Below are 16,661 nucleotides of genomic sequence, written 5' to 3' on the forward strand. Positions count from 1 at the left end.
TCTTGGGGGTGGCGGGGGGGGCGGCGGGCGTTGCTGACAGTTGTTTTCCAGGCTGTGCTCTGAGGCCCAGTTCAATTTCTGCTGATTTTTCAATAGCACGTATCTTTACATGCACTCAGGACACGATAGGTAACAGTGCAGCTTTCCCCAAAGCTCTCATATTTAAGCATTAGTTTAAACAGTATTTTAACCAACCCAGAGCTGCTGCAATGTTTTGATGCACAGGAGATCGTTCACGTCAAACGGTATTAGGGCATCTCACTGCTGCAGAAGAAAAGCCTGAGACCCTGAGTGTCATTCCTGCGCTGAGTTCAGTGGAAGCCACTGTGCTTCACAGGAGCCTATTTATTCCCCTCTGGTAACCGCAAGCTCCCTCCTGCTGCTCTGTGTGGGGATGGCATGGAAGGAATAACAAAGAGCTGCCTGATCCAGGGCGATGAAGTTTGTTTAGACAATGGGAAAATAAGCAAAAGGCAGGCAGGCCCTCCTCCTCCGAGATGTTCGTTTGCTCCCAGCCAAAAGGAAGGGTGTGTAGCAGCCTGGACACTCCTCCCCAGGCTGGAATTCAGAAAGACACACCTGCTGCTTTATTTTTTTCATACCTACAGCTGGTTCCCCACAGGTCCAGTAACCTGGCACCCAGCTCCAGGCTGTGAAGGAACACATGTTCATGCACACGCATGTTCACGCACTCTCACACGTTTTGCAGGATTAAACATATCATCCTTTTCTGTTCCAGATAAACTACTGTAATCCTCCCCACACCAACCACTGTAGAGTAACAGGAAGGTAGGGCACCACTTTGTGAAACACAACTCTACATCTGAAGTATCTATTTCTTTCAAGCTAAATATAGAAGAAAGAGTAAAGCCAACCGAGTCATGAGTATCTGTCCTCATTACAGCTATCCTTCATGCACTCTTTAGAAATACAACTGTCTGTTTGACTAACCAAATCCTCCCGAGCTGCTTCAGACACAACTGTGGGGAGAGCTGAGTCTTCATTCCTTCCAGGCACACAACAAGTCATCTCCAAAACAACAGCCCGTTAGGCAGGTAAAGTTATACCCCCACATGGTTTGGTGTATAGCTCTTAAGACCATGAAATACCCAGTAATGAATGTCCAGATTAAATGGGTAACAAATACAAGGGAGCAGGAACTTAGGAGGATGGAGGTGGGGATATAGGGCAAAAAAATCGTCAAGAAACCAGGCTTTGTTCATTCTGCTGCTCACCAAACAGCTCGGAGGAGACATAGGGTACTCTGCAGTGATTACTCCTACGTCATGAAGCACCATCCTTTGCTTCTTTTTCCAGTTACTGTTCTGGTGCTCATGATCATTGCCTGCAGTTGCTGCTGCTACAGCTGCTGTAGCTGTGACGGACGTCCTGACCACAGGCGCAGGAAGATCCAAGTCCGCCCAACTGCCCATTCATGAAGTGCAGCAAGAGCAGACACAACTTACGATCAAGGACATGTGTGGACATCATGATTCTGTCCTATGGGAGTAACCTTCTACACTAGAGAGAATGGCAATAACACTATTAATTAATATGACTCAGAGGACCAGAAATCACAGCAAGGAATTCCTCCTTCCTGTGACAGCCACTGCAAGGGTTCCGTGGTGTGACCAGAAAGGTAATGCTACCTCACCATCACTGTCTCCCTCTTCTGGGGTGGGGTGGGGGTGCACAGAAAACGGACTTGCTTTCCCAATGACAGCCCTGTAGCTGGCCAGCCAAGGATTCCCTTTGTGAGCAGGGAGCCACAGATCAAAGCAGAGAACGCATACGCTGCCACGTGCCAGGCAGCGCCTACTCTTCACAAGTAGCTAATCCAGAAGGACGGTGCTGGCACTAGCAAAACCCACTGACATCACTGGGAGGTCCATGTGCCCAGTACATCGTGGATCAAACCCAAACCTGCTCTCTCAAAAGCCACCTGCTGCAGACCCTGCCTCAGGTGTCTGCTGAAAACAACCAATTGTGGACCTCCTGATCCAGACGCGGCAGCTGAGGCTCAGAGTACAGCTGGTAACAAATGCTCCCTGCTTTATTTATCGGTGTTACAGTGCTATGAAACTGCCAAAGAGAAAAATGAGAGCGTGTGCAATATTCTTTATAAAGAGAAAGATGAAGGAAAAGGAAACTCACCAATGCTATGGCTTAATTTGATCATTCTGCTGCTAAATGGGCTCCCTCCCCACCCGCTGTGTGGTTTTGCTCTTCTGCTTCTTGCAGGTGAATGATTCTTACATAGCACAGGAGTTAGAGATGAACAAATCCTCACCCTTACTCAAGGGTGCCTGACTCCCTGCACTGTGCGCAGTTTATTTTAGTGGACATAAACATTATGCCCAAGGTGTGTTTATAGGCCACACAAAGGCATTTCAGAGGAGTGAGACCTGGGACGGGAACTGTCACTTCAGGGTATACATGCAGCAGCTGACGGCAGGCACTGGGACAAAGCAGAGCCAAGAATGGGCTGTATGGCTGAAGTTAACAAGTGCAAATAAATCCCTGTTCCACGCTGCTGCCACTGAGTATGTTTGGTTTACACTTCGGTGGACTTCAGAAAGGGATGTATGGAAAAACAAGGTTATGGTGCAGGCCACGACTTTCATAACTGGGACAGCCAAATGAAGAGCATCACCCTGCGACCACCTGGGTCAGCCCCAAATGTGAAATCAACACATTTGGTTTATGAAAAGGTATAAAAAGTTACATGCACATAGATAAGTCATCTTCTACCCTTGTACTCCAGCTGCTCAGCGCACAGGAGTCAAAGGGATGACACTTGTATATACCGGAGCCAGCATCTAGCTAGAGAGAAAAGATTCATTGCGTTTGTAACAGTGGGCTTTAAATATTCTTCACACTTCAGAGGGGACCAAAAAAAAGAAACTTTATAAACAAACCTCTTTTCTCTGATGCCTGCACCCAAATTAGTAAAAAGCACATTAGATCAGTAGCTCCTCATGTATTTAATGCACTTTAACTATTGCAAAGAAACTGGATTTTGGGTATTTTATATTTTTGTACTGCTGCACACGGAAATATCCGCAGCCAGTGACCCAGAGAATAGGCTAAAAATTAAGAAAAAACCCTCCTCAAACTACCAACGTTACTTTTACATGAGTAAAAACTTTACAGCAGAAGATGAGGATGTTCCTTGGAAAGTAAATCTTTGAGCCCCAACTTGTCGGCTGCCAACAGAAGACTGCGCTAGCATGAGATCCCGCACGCGGTTCCACTCCGACTAACAAAGCGCTGGCCTTTATTACGCTGTCCCGAGCTTCACTCCTGGCCCGTGTGTTAGGGTAGGATGAGCTCAAGCGTGCCATCATCTAACCAGCATCCAGAGATGCGTCACGCTAACCTCCCTGTCCGATACACCACTGCTCGCTTCGCTTCCAAACGAGAGGCAGTCAAGGTGACGTAGGAAGTCTCAGAACCTCTTTCGCAGGAGACAGACTCAGCAGATGTTTCTGTATCTAAGAGAAGTGTCAAGGGAAGTCAGGAGACCTGTGAGAGAACAGAGCTTATGTTCTTCCCTAGCCTGTGACAGTCAGAGCCAGCTACAGGAATTAACAGAACCCCATTGAGAAGCGTTTCGGCAGCGTGGAACCAGCCTGTGCTAACGGTCAGGAGGAAGCTCAGCAGGCTGGAAACACACCAGCGACTGACAGGTCGCTGTCACTGGGAAGACGCTGCCAGGCCTTATCTCAACAGGAGAAGCTGCACGTTTCCCAGTGGTGCTGCAAGTTAAACCCCTGACAGATACCAGGCAGAGGGTCAAGAGAACTGGCTCCGGTCTTATCTCTGCCACTGTAAGTTCCTGAATTAGAAACAGATTAAACACAGCACTGTTAAAAAAAGAAGGAGAGAAAATTAAGCAACTCTCTAAAGAATTCAGGTGGCTTTCTGGAGGAGTGGGCTCTGGACTGATCTCTACGTACTTGCCTGGACCTCACAGGCCTATTGTTCCGCTTTGTACCAGTTTGTACCATTGTACTCAGCTGGACTAGCCCCATACTTGGTATTTAGATAAGCCAGTTGCTTGCCTGGTCTGGGTGGGGTCTGCCACCTCCTTGCCTGTAACCGGTCAGGCTGGCCTGAAAGATGCCCAGCAAATCCCCAGTTTACTGCAGCTCTTCAGTTTCTGTTGACTAGAACCATGCCAGTCCTCAGGTCCCTGCTCACCACTCACAAGCTTCTGTGGTTTTGGCTTCAGTTGCTACCCACATAAAGGAACCTAGAATACCCAGAGCACTAGTGAGGATGTTTCAAAAAGCAGAGGGAGATACAGGAGAGGAAGAACACAGACTAAGGTGAGACTGCTTCAAATGCAGCAGCTTCTGTACCTGGTGTGAAAGCCTTGAGAGAGCCTAGAAGGAAGGGCAAGGGAATACAGTTACTTCAGTCCTGATGATACAAGAGTTGAAATTGTTTCTTACCCTGAAGAACCTAAAAGAGATAGCAAGGCAGCCTCTCCAGCAGGGGTGGTCGAAGTTCTACTGGTGACTTAAGGGAATACCTTCTACACTGTAACATCATCCCTCTGGTTTCAAAGTGGTTTGCTTGGCTTGTGAAAAACAAGTTTCCTTTGACACACACGCAGTCTCACACATCACACTCGCCTCCTTCTCCCCTCCTGCCTCTCTCCAGTGCCATCCCTCTGGTCTTCCTCAGTTGGGAAAGCAGCAGGGAGCCAGTTTTATTGCAGCTAATAGCAGTGCAAGGCTCTGTGACGAGTTTATCCACCTGACCTGTCATGATGAAGTTTGGACTGGAGGGCAGTCTTGTTCGCAGTCTCATTTTAGATATGGTGGTCTCCTAATGGAACTTACAATACAGATCCAGTCAGGATCCAGGAAACAAAGCCCCCTTCTCTCCACCACAGCCTGCAGCCCTCCCCAGTCAGAGGACACAGTGGGCCTTTACAAGCACTGGAACATGTGCGTGAGTGGATAAAGCCATGGAGAGGGAGAAATGTGTGAGTGACAGCTGACCTAGGTGTTTTTAACTAGGCTCAAGGCCTTTGATTAGATTAGCCCCACCTCTGCAGGGAAGTCAGCTATTAATCATTTACTGCAGTACAAACAGGCACCTTCCACAGGAGCTCCACAGGTCTCCAGGTGCATTAAGGGGGTCCCTCACCACAAGCCAAGATCTCTTGGAGGGGGTGTGGAGGAAGCACCAGAAGAAACACCTACTACAAACACAGCAGCTTCAGGTATTTATGAAATCACATACAGCTCTCTTATTTCAGGAGATTAACTGTGGTTAAACTTTCTAGGGTGCGCAGCCACACGGGGCTTCTGGTTTTGGGTCTACAGAAGCGGCATCCAGGCTGCCTCCTTTGCAAAGGCACAGGGAGCTATCCAGAACAGCCTTCAGGTGCTGTATGCCCGTTGGTCAGAGACTGGGCATGGTGATCTGCCGTCATTCCAGAAAACAAAGCATGAACTGAATATATTTGGCTGCTAAGGAAAAAACAGAAACTTCAGTAAACTGAAGCGTGAGCTTGTGCTCCCTAATCAAATGTGACTGAGGATGGAACACACTTTACGGGATTAATCCTCTTCCTCGCAATATTCAGGATGAAGTCAAACGCATTTTCAAAAGCAACAAAGAACTCTTCCTTTATTACGTCTGCACAGTCAGATTTGAGAGAAAGTGAGAACTAATCCATCCTTTCCCTTGAGAAGCAAGGAAGCTTTAGTAAAACCACAAGATGCTCGCAAAGAGATGCTGGATGTTCTTTAGAAAGCTGAGAGCCAAGTCATTATGTAAAGTATCAGTGAGAGAGCAACTGAGATCCCAGGTTAAATTATTGCTGAACCTGAGTACTTCACAGGAGGAGAACTCACGCTTCTACGGCAGAGTAACAGAACGCATTACTAAAGCAAACTGTTACCAGGAGACCTCTTCTACATAACCAGACTACTCTAAGCCCTACGGGAGCAACAAGTTGTACACAAAAATCTTTGCTTATTGTTGGTGGGGTTGCGTTTGGTGAGGTTTTTTGTTTGTTTTTAAATAAGTGCTCATTTAATCTCCAGTGTGTTCTCAGGGTTTAAGTTCCCAGTTAGTTTTTAAGGATCTTTCCAATGGTATCACACAAGTTCTCCCACCGAATACTTGTCTTTCACATACAGGCTGTACAGCTGACTGAGATGTTCACACTGAACATGCTGGGAGAGACATGATTTTATAGTATTAAAAATATTGATAAACTATGATTAAAATAAATCTCAGCTGCCAAAATCTCGTAAAGCAGAAACTTTCCCCTTTACACCCCTGTAGATCTGACTGTGAAAGTGGCCTCAGCTACCTTTCTTCTGGTTTATGCTCCTGTTTCTGTGAAGGGTGACTCTCCCTCGCAGAAGGGGATGCTTGCAGGCACAGACAGCACGCACGCTCCTGCTGGTTCCAGGACTGTGGATCTCTTACTGTTCTTGTCTGCCTCCAGCAGGGTGGAAGCCAGCATGTCATCAGCACAAGAGGCACCCTCAGCTCTGGAAGACCTAAAGAGACTGATTCTAAGAAGTGACTGGGCTCTTGGAGGGCTAGTGGTGATTGGCACCTTCTGTCTCATTTTTGTTGCTCTCCTCTTATTTGCTGCCATCTTTGGGAGCTGCTCACCTCGAAGGCACAAATAGAGCAGTGCATAAACAGTGGAGCTGGGAGCCGGACCTGAGCCCTGCAGCTAAGCAAGAATCAGCCCAGCTACCATCTGGATGTGGGGTTCACAGAAAGCTTTCTCATATTCTCTCCCTGGGTGGTTATTTCTCCACGTGCAACTTTTCTGCATCAAAAGCAATACACCAGTGCCAGTAAGTTGTTCTGCAAGTCCACAGCAAACTCAAACTCCACTCAGACTCAACTCTGTGTTCAGGAACTGTGTGACTAGCCAGTACCAAAGTTTCTGCCTGATCTTCATCTTTCAAGCAAAACCACAGGTTAGAGGTGGCAAATGATCAACCACCACCTAAAACTGCTAAAGATGTCTTCTGCTGCTGCCGTTACATGGGTTTGTTTTTTTTTTTTCCTTCTTGCAAATGGGCAACAGGAAACTCTGAGCAGCAAAAGCTTGGTCCAAACCCACTCTCTAAAAGCAGCTTATACCGTTGTTCTCCTGTCATACTCGAACAACAGCCCAAATACACTATGCAAAAACTTGCCTGCCAGTATACAAGTCTGTCTTTATTTGTTCTTATTGAGAACCTTGCAAGGTCAGAGTTCCCGGTTTGCTTTCACTGTCTGGTTAGTGAGTAGAAGTGTATTAATTCAGAATGTAAAAAAGATATGCAAGGTGGTGTCCCTTTCCACAGCATCTCAGTCTCCTGTACAGCTCTGAGCAGGAAACCAGTTGGTGCTGCTGCAGTATGTGACTCTGGGATGCATATGGCACATTACACAGTAGCAATAATGCACCAGACTGATGGAGGGAAGAAAAGTATGGGAGACAAGCTATTTCTAATTAGGCCAGTGATATTCCCTTACAGAAACCTCTCTTCTATGCAGCCAGTGAAATCCTCTTTCCATTACTATTCCTCTGCGCAAAGGGGCGTGTTTTCGCTCTGTCCTCGCTCAGGTATTGCCTTGCTGCTGCAGTGCAGCTCTACAGCAGGTCCTCGCTTCAGAGAGCAGTCAGGCTCTTCACAGCACGCGCAAAGAGGGAGATGCTGCAAGATGGGTACGTGGAGCCTAACCCACGCCCTCAATGGGACACCACCCTGGCTGTCCTGTGGCTGCTTCCAGCTCGTACAAGGTCAGTCCAGTGATCCCAGTCCAGTCCTTACAGTACTGGTGTCCATGCCAAGAAATTACTGCCACAACTAACTCTGCTGATAACCAGCTTAGGAATCAAGGAGAAACAGATACCAAGCCAAGGTTTCCTAAGGCTGGTATCTAACCAGATATACAGCTGCCTCTCGGATTAGACAAAACCCAGGCACAAATAGACATCTGGCAGCTCTTGCTGCGGGCTGGTAACACACACCAGAAGGAGCACAGCTGCTTAGCCAAGGAAGGGGATCTAACTCTTAGAGCAAGAAGCCTCCTAGTAGCTACTTCCCAGAATACCCTTCATTTTGGGTAAAGTATTACTTCTGGAAGTGCCCCAGGACTCACTGTTGTGCCATACTTCAGTACAAGCAAGACCTTCCCAGAGCAACCCCACAGAAACAGAATTTGTGTACCAGCCGTGACCGCAGGGAGAGAACGTGCTCACCAAGGCATCAGAAAAGCAGCACGTGTTATGTTCACACTGAAAAAGTTGCCCTAGACACAGGTATGAAACAAAACGCAGACTTGAAAGCAAGACACATGCTGACCATTTTCAGTTCGTGAACACGTACTGCTCTCTCTCTGGCAAAATTACAGCTGTGATGTCTTACCCAGTGCAGCGCAGCAGTTAGTACAATTACAGCTTACAAGTCCTGAACTAAACCTGAACAATTCACGTTGTGGTTGCTAGTCTGCATTTACACTGGGCATGTCCACAATTTGGGCCTGTTCCCAAAACGTTCAAAGCAGCATCAGCAACTTCTAAGGATTCCTAGCGGAGCCCCTGAGATTTGGAGAATTTAGAGAAATGTTAAATCTCAATGCTTCCATCCCACACTGATGAGGCCATCTGCCTCCGCAGAAGAGAGATGATGTAGTGAGGGAAGAAAGAGTCAAAACAAAAGCAAATGTAACTAAGCCACCCATCAAAGACAGAATGTAGTAAAATTCATAGCCAGAGGAACTCTCTTTTAACATCATCATGTCCCTTGGTCAGGCTCCAAGACCAACATCACAGTTAACTCAGAGGTGGAACTGGGTGAGATGTCTCAGGAACACCTTCCTCAGTCTGGACAGGAGAGTATCAGGTGATTCATACAGTATTTGCTTTTTCCTGGACACGTAAGATCTCAGACATTACAGTGCCTTGGAAGGGATAGGGCATGGTTCCCCCAGCACTAAACAGTGTGTGAAAAAAGGGCACTCACCCCAGCTCCTCACAGAAGTTCACAATGGCATCAAAAGCTGTCATCACAGCTTTGTCAGATTCCTTTAAGGTGCCTTTTTTTTCCTGAAAGTAGATGGGGACAATAACTATAGTCTTCAGTTTAACTGTAAACAGATAAAGTAACTCCAGTGATGACCAAGTCCAGCCCTTCTGGTCACTACAGCAAACAGGTACAGACACCACCCTGCCTCTGCTCTCCACACTCCTGCTCACCCAGGCCTCGCTAACAGAGCTGGAGCTGGGTCTGGCAGCCCTTTCCCTTCCCGCTTCACTCCCTTGAAACAGGGCTACAGGCAGCTCCAGACCCAGAAAAACTCATCTCATCTTTGCATCTTCAGAGGTCACTGCAGGCAAGAGGCAAACCAGACCAGGGCAAAGCAGCGTACCTAGGCAGATCTTACCTGGATGTTAGCGAGCTCCTTCTTAATCAGGAAGCTGACTTGATCCCGGTCATTCCTTGAGTAATAGAGGCGGCAGCAGGATGGCTTCCCATCCCTCCCAGCTCTGCCAGACTCTTGGTAATATCCAGCCATTGACTTAGCAATATTCCAATGGGCAACAAACCTGCATGTGGTGACACAACAGGAAGTATAAGGCTGGCGTTTCTCTGATCATTGTATACGTGACTGTGGTGTTTGTGGGCATCAACAACGGTAAAAAATAGGGCAGGAAAGGCATAAAAGATGAAGCAGAGCAAGGGATTTTGCACACAGAAGCGTGAGTCCTCTTAACACGAGACACAAGGAAAGCAGCAGAGCTCTAAGAAAACAAATGCACCTGAACAAAACGTGAGCAGGATTCACTCCAAATGGACAGAAAAGCAGGACAGGAACGTGTGCATACAACTGTACAGCTGTGAGGAGTGAGAATAAGGATGGGGATTTAAGAGCTTGGGAGATCTGGGCATAAAATAAAGCATTAATAAAAAAGTCCTATTTATTTTTTTGAACACAATTTGAAATACTTGAATTTAAAAAGACACTTCTCTGCCAGCAAAGTCTGCGTGGGAACCGCTGTCTCAGTGAGCTCACCAGTAGAAGAGGGCACCCTTCCTAGCCAGTGAATACGACTACGAGTCGTTACTAAACTGTACGTAACCTCTGACGGAAGGTTTTCACCACAGCACTGCGAGGCTGCTGTGAACCTGCTTGCACCTGAGTATTCAGCAATCCAGCTTATACCCGTGTTGAGAAGATTTTACAGTGCAGTAACGCTGCCAGTGTTTTAAACACCAGCCTGCCTCAAACCCAGCATCTCCCAGAGGCAGGCATGATGCATATGGGTGTGGCAAAAGATTAAATAACAAAAGCAAGCAAACACGTTTCTCCAAACACCAACGGTCCAGAACAGGCCAGGCAGGAAGCATCACAGCCCTACACATTCAATCCCCATGAGGAAGTTTACTGATGGAATTGATAAATAATCTCAAACAAAACTGAATCAACAGTGACGAGAGAGGTGCAGATTCAACAGAAAAAGAGCCACCTCTGTTCTCCCTTTTTTCCAAAGAGTCACCTCCCGAACTTGTCACACCTGATGGTATCTGGTAACATACACACGAATACTCAGAACTAAGAGGAGGCTAAGCAGCAGCACCTTGTTGCCTGGGCTCAGGTATAACGTCCTTTGAACTATTCAAAATCATCCCGAGAAGAGTCGCTTTACCTCCATTCCTTGGAAACTAACCACATTACAAGCATATTTCAGCTGTATTTCACTCCCAGTCAACCCTCTGCATCTCAGTTACTCTTTGTCTTTTTTAGAAGACTGCTGTACTGCACAGCAGGTCATGCTGCTGTCCAAGGAGACTTCTCGTGTCTCTGCTGAGTAATGTGCATCAAGCAGTGCGAGTGTGTGGCTGCTGCGGACCCTGTTATCAGGCAGCACAGCGACAAGACAGAAGGATGGCACAGTTGTACACTGATGTGATTGTCTCCTGATGCCCTGCCCCTCTCCACACTGTTCAGAGCGATTGCTTCACGGGGATCCTGGAGTAAAGATCAGGTCATGGAGGGCATTGAGAGTTATCCCTCTAACAGCTCTGTTGCAGTGCTGGAATTCTGACAACACAGAGCAATTATGGTCACAGAAGTCCCAGAGGAACGGAAACTGAAACCATGTGCAGAGTCTGTGTCCTCGGACCAGAGCTGTACTGTCTGTGTGGTTATTGCCGTTTCTGAACTGCTATCTTTCCCTCCCACTGCAATGCAAAATGAGATCTCTAAAAAAAGGCTGTTTCAGACTATTTTAGTAGAGGGTTTATGAGTTATTTTACATGCAGAATTTATTCCAACTGCTTTTTAACAACAACTGTTGCACTAAGAGAAGTGAAAGGGACAGCTGTGAGTGCATCGAGATGGCTCTGTGAAACCCTGGAGGGTGTGGCAAAAACCAAGCATTCCTCGGTTTTCTTAGGTTTGAAGATGACTGCCAAAGGGGACCTCTGGTGCCTTGGTTTTGATTTCTTTACAAAGCCCTTCCAGGTTTGTTTTACATGCTTCTAAGATAAAATATCTCCAGCTCTGATTTGTGGGGTTTAGCAAGTGTTTGTCAGGCATTTGAATCAGATGTGACAGGGAACAGAGAGACTGAGGCTTCCCCTTCTGGTGGTGCACAACACTCAGCCTCACACACCTGACATTTGCTTTGTCCACTCCCATTCCGAAACTGATGGTTGCAACAATAACTGGGATCTTCTCCTCCATCCACTCATTCTGGACTGAAGTCCTGTCAGCTGCCTTCAGTCCTGGGAGGGGAAACGAGAGAAGGAAACAACAACAACAAAAAAGAACAGGGATTTTCTTCCTCCTCCATTCCCCCATTACAAGCCGAGCCCCTCACTGAAGCTGAGTGATGTGCACGCTCCTCTCTGCCCGTGTTTAAGTTGGCCTGCGATCAAGCAGAAGTCAGCAGCAGCTGCTTCTATTCCAAAGAGAAAATCCAGATCCCTCCTGGGATAAAAGCAGTTGTTATATTTAGGTCAGGCAAGATCCAACACAACCAACAGTTCTGGAGGGAAGGGAATGCCGTTCTGTTGAAGGCCTGCCCTTACCTGACGTGGGAGCGTCAGACACATTGCAGACCATGCTCAGAAAGCTGTTTTCCAAGCAGCCCCAACCCAGGCCTTCAAGGTGGTTCTACCAGCTACTGAGAGATGCAGATGCAGCTTCCAGTACCTGCATGATACGCCTTGGCCTTCACTCCTCGGTAGCTCAGTTCAATAGCCAGCTGGTCGCACACATCCCTCATTCTGCAGTACACAATGCCACAACCGGAGAACCCCTGGGCAGAGAGGAGAGAAATTCCGCGACACTGGCTGAAGGGAATCCGCGAGCTGCTGTCGTCAGTGTGGTGGAGACAGGAGAGATGCCTAAAGCTCATCTCTTCTCCACGCTGGCTCCCCAGCAACTGAAAGATACTGCTGCAGCACAAAAGTAAATCAGACACAAAGAGAGTTTCCATACGATGCCTAACATCAACCAAACACGGTCCCCCAATCCTCTCCCAGTGGGGTCCAGGCAAGAGGCACACCCCCCCTCGCCTTACAGATAAACTCAGGTGCAGAGGCTATAACTGAGATGCTGAGAGTTATCTGGGGAGTTACTGTTTGAGCAGGAAATTCGATACAACACTCTCAACGCTTCTGTTCACCCTCACCACACTAGAAAAGCAGAAAACAATCACACACACAACGATCGCCTGGGTCATGACAAAGCAAGAAAGAGAAGCTGGTCGCATATTTCTAATCCATTTTCTTTCATGCCAACCCCTTACTGAGGACACCTCTGAAAGGAGCACAGCGTCACATTCTACCTGTTTAGAGGAACTAAAAGACATAGGGCAGCACTTTCCTTCCTTGCCTGCCACAGACCTGTCAGGGCCACACCAACCACCAGCAGGTCAGCGTAGATTTTGCTCAGTTTAGCCTTCTTCCCCAAGGGTAACACCTACCCCAGTGGTGTTCTTCACTCCAAGCGCCTTCAGACAGAAATCCTTCAAGTTGGCATACGGATCAGTCAAGAGCTCTTTAAACTGCACATCATAGAACAAGTTAGATCGGAAGCAAGGAGTCTTAAATGTGGAAAGCGGCTGCTTTAGCTTCAGCGCTGCCACAATGTCCTCCTGGACCTGCTTGGTGGCAGTGGCAGTCAAGGCAACGCATGGTGTACGGGGTATGCGAGCGCGCAAGGTGCCCAGCCGCAGGTAGTCAGGCCGGAAATCGTGCCCCCACTGGGAGACGCAGTGTGCTTCATCAATGATCAGGTAGGACAAGAGGTTCCGGGACACTAGAGAGTTCAGCGTGGGCTGGAAGGAAGAGGCGGCTGCCATCTCTGGAGTGATGTACAGGAGCTTCACTTGGGGCTTCTCACTTGCTAAGTCAGCCAGGAGGGTCTTCTTTTCCTGAGCAGAAAGCTTAGAGTTCAGAGAGCAGGCTTTGATCTTCAGAGCCAGCAAGTGATCCACTTGATCCTACAGTAAATACAGAATTAAAATTAAATGAAAAGCAAATGGAAATAAAGAAAGTCACTACCACCAAGAAAGACTACTAGGGAGATCCAGGTGAGGCCCCAACTTCCACCTCCAGGACAACATACACCTACAATCTGGGTGCTCAGAGCTTCAATTCTAGATGCTTTTATCTTCAACCACAAGCAGATCTGTCCAGCTTGAGCACCCAGCTGCGGTTTTGTGCATCCGTTCACTTTAAGACAGTCTCTTTGCTGCTAGGGAACACCATCAGGGATCCACGCAAAATAACTCATCAGAGGCACGGCGAGCTGGAACACGCCACCAGCGCATCTCAGGATTTACACTGTCAGGATGTCACGGACAGAGAATGAATACCACCACCTGACGACAACAGTGGAGTTCGTTCCAAAACAGCTAGAGGATGCCACAGACACAGCTGAGACAGGACAAAATACATGGATCATGTAAATCAGTACAGCAACAGAACTGAGACTGGATGAGAGTCATGCCATGAAAACCGAGAAGAAAACACGGCATCACACCCAGATACACCCAGACGCACCCTGGCACACAAATTCACTCCCCAGCCTCATGCTGAGCTGTTCTCTTGCCTTTGACTAGTACAAGGCATTTCAGAATACATGAATAGTCCGGAAAAATGGACATCCCATTATTTTACTCAATAACCCATTTCAGTGATGGATTTAATAGCCACTGCTTTCCGATCAGAAGCAGCTCTCCCTATAATAAACCACACAGACTCAGCTCGTGAAGACTGGCTACACAGGCACAGGGCTTGATGAGAAGACCACTGAAGGTTCACTCCAGCTCTGTTCCCTAAGACTCATGGAGGTCATCTCAACCTATTTGTCACTGACATATTCAGCGTCACCTGCAAATCTTGCAGTGATACCTTTTTAAATCTCCATTTCACTGATAAAGTATTGTCTGTGCTGGGGCTTAATTAGAAACCCTCACACTTGGAACAAACTCACTGTTCATAACACCCTTCTGAGCTGTATCACCAAGCCTGCTCTTAATTCCTAAAATGTATTACATTAAGAGTGTGGTTAAAAAAAGCCAACACCACAAAAACCAAACCGGCAGCTACACCACCAGACATCATGCAGCGTTTATCAGGTGCTTTACAGAAGCAGCTACGGCTGCTCTTATAGGGAGGTGGTTTCTCCCAACAGGTGATGAAACAGTAGAAAAAGCAAAATATAGAAAAAAAAGGTCTCACAGATGGAATTGCTCAAGGAGCAGCTCTGACAAACCAGCTTCTTCCCTTGATAGAAAGTAACTGACCACAACAAAAAGACATTTGGGTGCAGAACAAATCCTGCCTTCAGAGGCAACTCTGTAATCCCCAGAGCTATTCCTCTGTAAGTAAAACATGTTTTCTCCTGGGGAAAGACCCAGCGTGGTCCGTTTGAGGAGCTCCGTTTGCTGCTTCTGTAGAGCAGCTGGAGGTGGGGCACAACTGGAGAGAACAGAGAAGACGCGGGCATAGAACCCACCAGTTCACTCTTAAAGAAGAAAAGTTTCCTGTGGAGAGCTGATGGCATCACAGCAGAGGCACTCTGCTCTGCAGCTGGGCCGCAGCCTCCTCGCCTGTCACAGCGCCAGGAAAACACACCCAGGCCTGCAGACGAGAACCCAGGGGCAGGCCAGCAGCAGAGACTCATGACAAAGACACGGGGCAGTGGTGTCTCCAGCGCCCCCCGACCCCCCTCTCTGGCGGCTCTTCCACAGCCAGCAGCAACAGTTACCTGGATCAGCGCAATCAGAGGCGAGATGACAACGGTGATGCCCACCGCCAGGACCGCAGGAAGCTGGTAGCACAGGGACTTCCCCGCCCCCGTGGGCATGCACACAAAGACATCCTGCTCGCCTGCAAAGACAACAGAGGAAACTCAAGGCTGCTGCGTGATGGCGAGTTCCCTGGGCTCTGTCTGGGGGGGAGGGCGCAATGGCTTGTAAAGTGTGAGAAACGGCGTAGGTGTGTGGTGCCGCGTAGCCCACCAACAGAAGACACTCCGTTTAGGTTCTCAAAGCATAGCGGTACCTTGCATGCCTGCAATGGTTTCCTTCAGAGAATCTCTGATTGCTTTGTAAACGTTTGGAACCAGCCTCACTAAAGTACCAGAAGATACACAGAAACCAAGATAACGAGAAGTTAAACATGTTTCCAGGCCAATCTCTTCCTGACGAGCTGCTCTCATGTCTTGCAGACCTCTTAAAGCTCATCGCGGGAGGGTACCTGGTAGCAGCGAGGGTTGGAGTCTCCACCGCGCAGACAGGACTGCACAGTCAGTCACTGTGCCAAGCACTGTCCTCCTCAGGCCAGGGAGGTGCCGGTGCACCGCTAACGGGCAGAGACACCGCTGACAGAACACCGCCCCTGGCTGCTGCGGGGTCAGCACCGGGGCTGCAGAGCTGCTGGCGACAGAGAACTCTGGACCCACAGCCTGTGTGCCGAGCTCAGCGCTGTCCTGATCCGCATTGTGAGACCCACCAGGGAGTCAGGGGTAGGCTGCCTGTACGCGCGAGCTGCCCCAGCAGCGGCATGTGAGTGGGGACACAAACACCAGCAAAAACACGTTTCTGGTAACAGCTTCATGATTCAGAGAGGAGAGATCAACAATGGCAGGAAATCGAGTCTGCTACCGGTATCGCCTCTGACACACGGACAGGTTCAGACTGAGAACATACAAGCGTAAAGAGTTTTCAGCTCATCTCACCATCAACACACTGACGGATGCCTCCAGAGGCGACACCAAGAACACTCTGCTCCAGCACCTCCTCCTGCCTGGCTGCTGCACAGCGGTGTTACGACACAAGGCGAAGGAGAGCAGGCAGGGCACAGCCCTGCTCGGAGCTGGAGTGCAGCACGTGTTTGTGCTCCTGTGCCGGAGCTCAGCGCAGAGCGGCCTCCACGGGCCTGCCTGGTCCAGAGGATGCATCTCCTCACAGCAGGAACAACGCCACTCCCGCAGTGTCACCCCCCCAGGAGGATGGGAACCCAGGTGTGCTCCACATCTTCCCCGTGCCGAGCCTCACCTCTCGCCACAGCCATGGTCGCGCTCTCCTGCAGGCGAGTCTTGAAGGACTCAAACCCGAAGACTTTCCGCAGTGTTTTCCGGACCCGGCCCTCCAGGCCCGGGGT

The 16,661-nt window shown here is 48.6% G+C and overlaps 2 protein-coding genes across 2 annotated transcripts in view; one reads left to right on the plus strand and one right to left on the minus strand.

Annotated features, from left to right (window-relative positions):
* SMIM5 (small integral membrane protein 5) overlaps positions 1–1,439 on the plus strand; it is a 1,773-nt gene extending 334 nt beyond the window's left edge. Inside the window, exon 2 of the mRNA XM_010137211.1 lies at positions 1,318–1,439. Within this exon, the coding sequence (XP_010135513.1) occupies positions 1,318–1,439 (122 nt within the window). The remainder of the gene's footprint in view (positions 1–1,317) is intronic.
* Positions 1–16,658, minus strand: part of RECQL5 (RecQ protein-like 5) — a gene marked incomplete at its 5' end in the record, with an annotated part of 36,227 nt that extends 19,569 nt beyond the window's left edge. Inside the window, 7 exons of the mRNA XM_010137233.1 lie at positions 9,003–9,085; positions 9,424–9,586; positions 11,657–11,768; positions 12,199–12,304; positions 12,974–13,492; positions 15,265–15,386; positions 16,556–16,658. Of these exons, the coding sequence (XP_010135535.1) occupies positions 9,003–9,085; positions 9,424–9,586; positions 11,657–11,768; positions 12,199–12,304; positions 12,974–13,492; positions 15,265–15,386; positions 16,556–16,658 (1,208 nt within the window). The remainder of the gene's footprint in view (positions 1–9,002; positions 9,086–9,423; positions 9,587–11,656; positions 11,769–12,198; positions 12,305–12,973; positions 13,493–15,264; positions 15,387–16,555) is intronic.
* Positions 16,659–16,661: the final 3 nt, after the last annotated feature.

This window comes from Buceros rhinoceros, unplaced genomic scaffold (assembly GCF_000710305.1).
Source record: "Buceros rhinoceros silvestris isolate BGI_N320 unplaced genomic scaffold, ASM71030v1 scaffold13670, whole genome shotgun sequence".
Taxonomy (NCBI): domain Eukaryota; kingdom Metazoa; phylum Chordata; class Aves; order Bucerotiformes; family Bucerotidae; genus Buceros; species Buceros rhinoceros.